At 47.5% G+C, this 8,344-nt stretch overlaps 1 protein-coding gene across 3 annotated transcripts; it reads left to right on the forward strand.

Moving 5' to 3' along the window:
- Positions 1-188: 188 nt before the first annotated feature.
- fbxo7 (F-box protein 7) lies at positions 189-7,839 on the forward strand. Of its 3 annotated transcripts, none has more exons than XM_070992400.1 (10): positions 189-322; positions 1,405-1,527; positions 2,047-2,293; positions 3,193-3,429; positions 4,339-4,483; positions 4,711-4,794; positions 4,882-4,977; positions 6,173-6,358; positions 6,454-6,494; positions 6,668-7,839. In XM_070992400.1, exons 2-10 carry the CDS (start codon positions 1,406-1,408, stop codon positions 6,965-6,967), a joined length of 1,458 nt encoding a protein of 485 aa, XP_070848501.1. In that variant the 5' UTR covers positions 189-322; position 1,405; the 3' UTR covers positions 6,968-7,839. The 3 variants fall into 3 exon arrangements, with proteins under 3 accessions (XP_070848501.1, XP_070848503.1, XP_070848502.1); XM_070992402.1 differs by having other exon boundaries at positions 6,173-6,349; XM_070992401.1 differs by lacking the exon at positions 189-322 and having other exon boundaries at positions 1,336-1,527; positions 6,668-7,838.
- The last annotated feature ends 505 nt before the right edge of the window (positions 7,840-8,344 follow it).

Genomic DNA, 8,344 nt, shown 5'->3' on the forward strand with positions numbered 1-8,344 from the left:
GTGTGTGTGTGTGTGTGTGTGTGTGTGTGTGTGTGTGTGTGTGTGTGTGTGGTTTGATATCGTCATATTTCTAGACAGCTTTTAAGCCGTTTATGAAAGACGTATTCTTATGAGGTTTCTCATTGGCTCGTTTTAAAACAGACGAAAGGTTTATTTTGAAAATATAAATTTTGCAGACCGGAACTGGTGTGTTTCGCCGTGCGTGTTGGACAGGTCACGTCGATGCTGCTGCTTAGTGTTTATGTTCAGAGTCTGTGATGTTTCAGAGGATTATCAAACGGCCTGGGTGTAATTGGTAATAGACGGTGATTTAATTCCTCATGTAAGTTTGTTTCTGTTTGTCTTTCTGCTCCAAACGTCTTTAAACAAGTCGAACCGTTAACGCAGAAGTTCAGCTTCACTGTTACGCAGCAGCTTCATTTAAACGTTAGCTAACGTGAATGTTCAAGAAACGAAAACGAAACGGCTCATTTCCTCTGAAATAAGTCAGATTTCTTCAGTCTGCTTCTCCTGCTGTGTTTATGCCATTCAGCTCATGCGTTGGTGGTTTTGTCTTGTGTGAATTTTGTCTTGGAAACGTGGATGAACGTTGAATTAAAGATGTCTGAATGTGGATTTTACGATGTATAACAGAACATATGAGCTGTTAACTGAACTCAGACGAACTCAAAGCTGCAGAAATCCACAGCAGCGTCCATGACTCATCAGAAAACTGAAAGCGGACTTTTCTGAGGGAACTTTGTACTTTTAGCATTTTATCCAAAAAGACGGTGAAGTAGTGAGTTTTTCATGTCCCATCAGCTCAGTGAGAGTCAGTCAGCAGATTGTTTTCACTGAAAATAATTCAGGAGAAAAACAGTCAAATCTTCAAAGCTGCTCTGCTTCAGAAATGGACGTCTTCCACCAAACTCCATTGACTTTTAGCCACATTTTAGAGACGCCTGCGCTCTTTATTTGAGCCTCCAGCTAAAAGACTGAAGTCAGTCCTGCGTGCAAAAACAGATGAAGGTAGAACATCAGGTGTGCCAAATGGCCAAAAGTATGTGGACACTGCTGTCTGCGCAGAAGAGGATGCACCAATGTTCAGACATGTTCTGTGGTAGAAATGAACATCTGTCCACCAAACTCCATCATTTTAATGATGTGCATTAACATGTTTCTGAGTCAGTTCATAAAACCAGATGATTATTCTGAGTGTGTGGACACCAGAGTCCACAGAAATGTCCAAAGGTACTCGACACCTACACCTGTCTCCCAAACTCCATCAACTTTCCACCACGTTTTAGTGAAATCTCAGTCAGGTTTTGTGTTCGCCTGCAAAAAACAAACAACAAGCTTTGACATTTGAGGAAAAGATGGCCGATGTTCTTCTGAAGTCTGTCCACGTTCATTTGTCGTCTCCAGCATGAAGCTCCGGGTTCGGCTCAACCGGCAGACCAGCAGGGTGGAGGTGCTGGGAGAAGAGCCCAGTCTGAAGGAGCTCGCTGACCACATCAAGGAGACAGTTTTGCCTTTGCATGGACTCGGGTGAGACACCAGCTGTGGGACAAGGACCCAAAGACAGTCTCTTCTTAAAGGTCCAGTGTGGAGGACTCAGAGGACATCGGCAGAACTGTGATGTAATGATCACAGATCTGTTTTCATTCATGTTCAATCACCTGATGACAGTAATTACCTTAGAATAAGTTCCTCATGAGGCCGCCATGTTTCTACAGGAGCCCAGAGCGGACAAACCAGACACCGACTGCACAGAGAGACCTTCAGGTTTTTAGCTGGTTGTAATCTGCAGAGTCACCACTAGATGCCACTAAATCCTCCACACTTTAAATAATGACCATGAACAGAAAGGGGCAGAAGAAGAACGCTGACATCAGTTTCTTCTTCTACCTTTTTTAATGTAGTAAGACGCTGTCCTCAGCGAACATGTCAGCATGATGTTTTGTGTTTCTTTGCTTTCTTTCTGTCTTCTGCTGTGTAAGGACACATTCATGTGTGTTTCTTTTCTTATTTAATGTTATTAAATGACACTTTGTGTTTGTGTCTCAGAGCAGAGACACAGTTCAGTTTGTCTCTGAACGGCTCAGAGCTTCTGTCAGACACCGGTCAGACGCTGTCAGCCTGCGGCGTCGTCTCCGGAGACTTGATCTGCGTCGTCCTGCCTGAACCTGCAGCCACTGCCGCCTCCGCCTCCGCCTCCGCCTCCGCCTCCTCCTCCGCCTCCTCCGCCAACACCCGGACCAGCAGCACAGAGAACCAACAGACCCGACAGGCTGCTGCCATGACGTCCATCCAGGTGAGCGAATCATGGAACCATGTGAACCATGTGATTAAAACCCTCACATGGTTTCCTGACTGTCAGTGAATGCAGTAATACACAGTGTAGAAGTACTCTGACACGAGTAAAAGTGTTTTGAGGAGTAATTTAGAAGCTGTGACTGATTCTTCAACCTCAGATCTTCAATATCAAACATGTTGAAAATACAAATACTGCAGAAAATAAAACAGTAGCATTTGGTCAGAGGTGAGTCAGAGCTCGTGTCTGACTCACTGCTAAAGGCGGCTATCTTAGCATTACCCAGAATGCAGTGTGTGCAGTCAGTCACTGGTTGTGTGTGGTGTGATGAACACATTAAGGATCAGAGTGAAAGTATTCGTCGCTGAAACTGAGACGAGTTCTTGAACGTGTTCGGACTCTGAAATTCAATCTGACGCCTTCAGCTGAAAATAATCGTCTCGTCATCGTCAGCAGCCGCCACTGAAGCTCAGCGTGTTTCTGCTGAGTCATGACTGAACTCACCGCGTCACGAACCACCGCTGACACCGCAGAGCTGGACTCTGTTCAGGCCGATCGATCATCAGGCTGATCATTGATTTTATGATGTATTACTCTCGGAATGAAAGTGTAACCTGATCAGAGACGATGACACCAACCTGAACTACTTTGGCTGACTCAGCAAGTAAACCATGACAGCAGGTGGCGCTGTGCTCTGCTCCTGTCAGCTAGCAGCCGTCAATAAACACAGAGAAGAAGAGAGAGGAGGACAAGAAGAAGAAGAAGAAGGAGGAGGAGGAGGAGGAGGATATATCACACACACCTGGTGTCCTCTGTGCCGTCGTCCAGTCCAGCTGCTGGAGGACGACGGTTCTGTTTCTCACACTCTTCTTGTCTTTGATCGTCTCTGTGATGAACAGCCCGGCGGCGGCGGCGGAGTCTCTGCGGTGCCGACGGAGTCCGAGGAGACGGCCGACACGCTGGACCCCGAACCCTCGTCCTCCGGCTGGGAGCCGATGCTGTGCAGCGAGGCGGAGGAGGGTCAGGCTCCTCCCTCTCTGGAGCTCCTCTACCGCTCGGCTGAAACGGCGAGTCCCAGCGACGCCGTCATGGTGGCCGGACACCTGCTGATGCTGGAGACTGGCTTTGTCCCTCAGGTGAGTGAGTGAGTGGGGGGGGGGTCTGACTGAGGGACGGTGTGACCTGAAACCATGCAGGGAGAGGAGGAAGGCACTGTGTGTACTGTGTGTGTACTCTGTGTACTGTGTGTGTACTCTGTGTACTGTGTGTATCATGCGCTGTGTGTGTACTGTGTGTGTACTGTGTGTGTACTGTGTGTGTACTCTGTGTGTACTCTGTGTACTGTGTGTGTACTCTGTGTGTACTGTGTGTGTACTCTGTGTACTGAGTGTATCACGGGCTGTGTGTGTACTGTGTGTGTACTCTGTGTACTGTGTGTGTACTCTGTGTACTGTGTGTGTACTATGTGTGTACTCTGTGTACTGTGTGTGTACTCTGTGTACTGTGTGTGTACTGTGTGTGTACTCTGTGTACTGTGTGCATCATACGCTGTGTGTACTGTGTGTACTCTGTGTACTGTGTGTGTACTGTGTGTGTACTGTGTGTGTACTCTGTGTACTGTGTGTGTACTGTGTGTGTACTCTGTGTACTGTGTGTGTACTGTGTGTGTACTCTGTGTACTGTGTGTGTACTGTGTGTACTGTGTGTATCATGCGCTGTGTGTGTACTGTGTGTGTACTCTGTGTACTGTGTGTGTACTCTGTGTACTGTGTGTGTACTATGTGTGTACTCTGTGTACTGTGTGCATCATGCGCTGTGTGTGCACTGTGTGTGTACTGTGTGTGTACTCTGTGTACTGTGTGCATACTGTGTGCACTGTGTGTATCATGCGCTGTGTGTGTACTGTGTGTGTACTGTGTGTGTACTGTGTGTATACTGTGTGCATCATGCGCTGTGTGTGTACTGTGTGTGTACTGTGTGTGTACTGTGTGTGTACTGTGTGCATACTGTGTGCACTGTGTGTATCATGCGCTGTGTGTGTTCAGGGCTGCGAGCTGCAGGCCGCCCTCATGCCTGGAGGCTGGAGGTCAGTACCTGGGGTCTACAGGCTGCAGTACTCTCATCCTCTGTGCGACGGCGGCCGGGCCGTGGTGGCGGCTGTGTCGATGGGCGCCGTGCTCGTCATCAACGGTGAGTCTGTCATTGCTGATGGAACCAAAATATGCACATTAACAATGAGAGAACGGCACTGATGCAAAGAAACGACGTGCATTCAGTACTGTGGAAGCAGTACTTCATACTGTTTTGGAGTATTTATAGTGGTACTTGCTGGGGGAAAGGATCTGAACACCGGCTGGACTTGATCCAGACCTCCAGACTGTCGGCCGTAAACGTGAGCCCGTTCCTTCTGTCTGCAGTGACTCTGAACGTGGAGCAAACGGTCGACCTGGTCCGCAAACTGTGCCTGGACGCCTCCGCCTACGTGACCTCCGCATGGCCAGGTAGAGCTCTGATTGGTCCGTTTGACGTCAAACAAGCGTGAGCGTCCACGAGTAACCGATTAAACGTCTTGTCTGTGTTGCGTTCAGGACAAAGTGCTGCGGCGGCTTTCAGAGACCTGAAGAAACTGTCCCGGGTCTTCAAAGACCAGCTGGCCTACCCGCTGATCGCCGCAGCCAGAGAAGGTAAAGACTCACCTAAAGTTCAGCGTTGGCTTCAAACTGGACCGCAGCTTCAGAAGGAAACGGGACACATTCAGTTTGATATTTAATTGAAGGTCTAAGAGAAAAGACAAGAATCATTTACCATGACCTGAACACTGACGTTAGCATGACGCTAAGTATGAGCTGAACACTGACGTTAGCGTGAAGCTAAGTATGAGCTGAACACTGACATTAGCATGAAGCTAAGTGTAACCTGAACACTGACGTTAGCGTGAAGCTAAGTATGAGCTGAACACTGACATTAGCATGAAGCTAAGTGTGGCCTGAACACTGACGTTAGCATGAAGCTAAGTGTAACCTGAACACTGACGTTAGCATGAAGCTAAGTGTGACCTGAACACTGACGCTAGCATGAAGCTAAGCCCGTCCTGAACACTGAGGTTAGCATGAAGCTAAGTCCAACCTGAACACTGACGTTAGCGTGAAGCTAAGTCCATTCTGAACACTGACGTTAGCGTGAAGCTAAGTCCGTCCTGAACACTGACGTTAGCGTTAAGCTAAGTGTGACCTGAACACTGACGTTAGCGTTAAGCTAAGTGTGACCTGAACACTGACGTTAACATGAAGCTAAGTCCGACCTGAACACTGATGTTAGCATGAAGCTAAGTCCGTCCTGAACACTGACGTTAGCATGAAGCTAAGTTCATTCTGAACACTGACGTTAGCATGAAGCTAAGTCCGACCTGAACACTGACGATAGCATGAAGCTAAGTGTGACCTGAACACTGACGCTAGCATGAAGCTAAGTCCGTTCTGAACACTGACGTTAGTGTGAAGCTAAGCCTGACCTGAACATTGACGTTAGCATGAAGCTAAGTCCATTCTGAACACTGACGTTAGCATGAAGCTAAGTCCGACCTGAACACTGACGTTAGCATGAAGCTAAGTGTGACCTGAACACTGACGCTAGCATGAAGCTAAGTCCATTCTGAACACTGACATTAGCATGAAGCTAAGTCCGTCCTGAACACTGACGTTAGCGTGAAGCTAAGTCCGTCCTGAACACTGACGTTAGCGTGAAGCTAAGTGTGACTTGAAGCTAAACTGAGTGAGTCTGAAATATTCCCACTGATGCTGATTAACAGACAGTTTGACATGAGATCCAGAGCTCAGGTAGACGTGTCCTCAGGTGATGTGACGTCTGTGGTCTTTGCAGCCATGGCTCTGCCGGCGGCGTTCGGTCTGGCTGCTCTTCCTTATGAGCTCCTCCTCAGAGTCCTCAGACTGCTGGACGTCTGCTCGGTGGTCAGAGTGTCTTCAGTCTGCAGACACCTGAACTTGGCGGCGGCGGACTCCACGCTGTGGAGACACCTGTACCGCAGAGACTTCAGAGGTGAGACAGGTGAGCAGGTCCAGTCAGAGCGGGAAGCTCCCAGTTTGACCCCTGCTGGTGTTTGTGGCTGAGATGTTGATGAAGTCCTCTGTGTTGTGGTTCAGGTTCGGATCCCGGCGGACTCAGACACACGGACTGGAGGGAGGTGAGCAGATATTAACTACAAGATGAAGTCACTGCATTGCATCCTCACAGGAAGTCTGTCAGAAGTGACCTTTGACCTTCTGCCTTGTCTTCTCTGAGCAGCTTTGACGTGAACATTGAAACATTCTGTTTGTCTGAACATGTGAAACATCATGTCATGCTTTCTCTCCTCAGCTTTACAAACAGCTCTATAAGCGTCGCTGCGCTCAGCGAGCTGCTCGCGGCATCCCCGTCCCTCCTTTCTACCCCCGGGACATCTTCAACCCCGCCCCCCTGCCCACCTTCCCGCCGCTGCCCGGCATCATCGGGGGGGAGTACGACCAGAGACCAAACCTCCCCCGCGGCCTCCTCCCCCGCCCTCGCCACGACCCCATCCACCCGCCTCGGAATCAAGATGGCCGACCTCTGAACGACCTGCGCAGAGCGGGACCGACGGGACGCCGATCTGTGGACGTCCGGCGAGGTTTCATCTGATCGCAGTTTGCTCTTCTTTTCTTCTTCTGCAGTAATAAAACAAGCGTGAACAACAGGAGAGTTGATTGGTGGAGAGACGGAGGTCAAAGTTCACTGTGGATCAGTGTGAGGTGGTTTTATGGTGGACGGTGCGTTTGAGTTTCCTGCTTTAATGTTTCATCTTCAGGTCAGAGCGGTCCTGAACTCTCAGCTGGTTTGTTAAATCAGACTTTAACCTGCTCACACGTTAAATTAACACATTTAACAAAATAAACGCAGCAAAGGTCGCTGCTGACCCTCCGTCTGTGTCCATCGCAGTCATCAGCAGTTTGAATCAGTGTGAGCGCTGGCTACAGAAGCCTGTGTAGGCCAAAAAGAACAGTAAGTCAGAGTTTGGACTCAGTATTTCATCCTTTTCACTTTCTGTCATAACTGTGTCTTTAAAAAGTCAAACTTTAGCTTTTGTCTTAAATAAAGACTCATGATTGTGTGAAGGACGGAGACAGACTCCATGTCTTCAGCTTTACCAGCAGAAATGATCTGAACTGCTGGGACGTCTGTCGTCCATCACGTCTGTCTTCTGTCTGTCTGCATGTGTTCGTTTTGGTTTAGTTTGCTTTTTTATGCTTTAATAGTGATTTTGACTTTTGAAGTCATAATTTAGCTTTTTGTCACTTTTTTAAGCAGTAAAGATTTTCTAACAGGTACAAACCATGACAGGTAAAGTTTTCATCAGTCGAGGTGCAGATTCAGGGCTTTACCCTCAGATTTTTATGATTTTAAGCTAATATATCAAAATCATGTGACACTAAAAAGACAATTTTGACTTCCTGTGTCATTATTCTGACTTCAATGGTAAAAACTGATAAATACAACTTATCTTTGGACAAGTGAAAGTTTTTTGACTGACCTTATTTTAAATTAATGTTTGATATGTCATAATTCAACATTATAGTTAACCCATATTTTCATAAAAATGAAGGTACAAATTGTGGATTCATCATCAGATAACTGAGTCAGACGCGATAAAAATGTATTTTAAGCGAAAAGGTTGCAAAATCAGAGTCAAATGTTGCGTTATTTTATGTATTTTGAGGGTTTCTCGGCCGTAAAACTTAATCTCACATGAAATCCTTTGAAAACGGTTTAGTATGACGGTTAAGTATGACGTCATTATTCATTTATTTCATGTTGTCTGTTCAGCGCGAGGAGACTGAAAAGTTATCGCGAAGAAAAAACCTAAAAATACGTTTTGTGTCCGTCAAACGCCTGCGGCCAGGAGCTCGTGAGACAATGACGTCATCCTTTGTCTCTAGACAAAGGGTGCACTCGTTTAACGCCCGTTTCACCAGCAACGAGGTCTCGCCTGGGCGGAGTCTGACGCGGATCAACAGCGGC

Source organism: Chaetodon trifascialis, chromosome 22, assembly GCF_039877785.1.
Source record: "Chaetodon trifascialis isolate fChaTrf1 chromosome 22, fChaTrf1.hap1, whole genome shotgun sequence".
NCBI classification, from domain to species: domain Eukaryota; kingdom Metazoa; phylum Chordata; class Actinopteri; order Chaetodontiformes; family Chaetodontidae; genus Chaetodon; species Chaetodon trifascialis.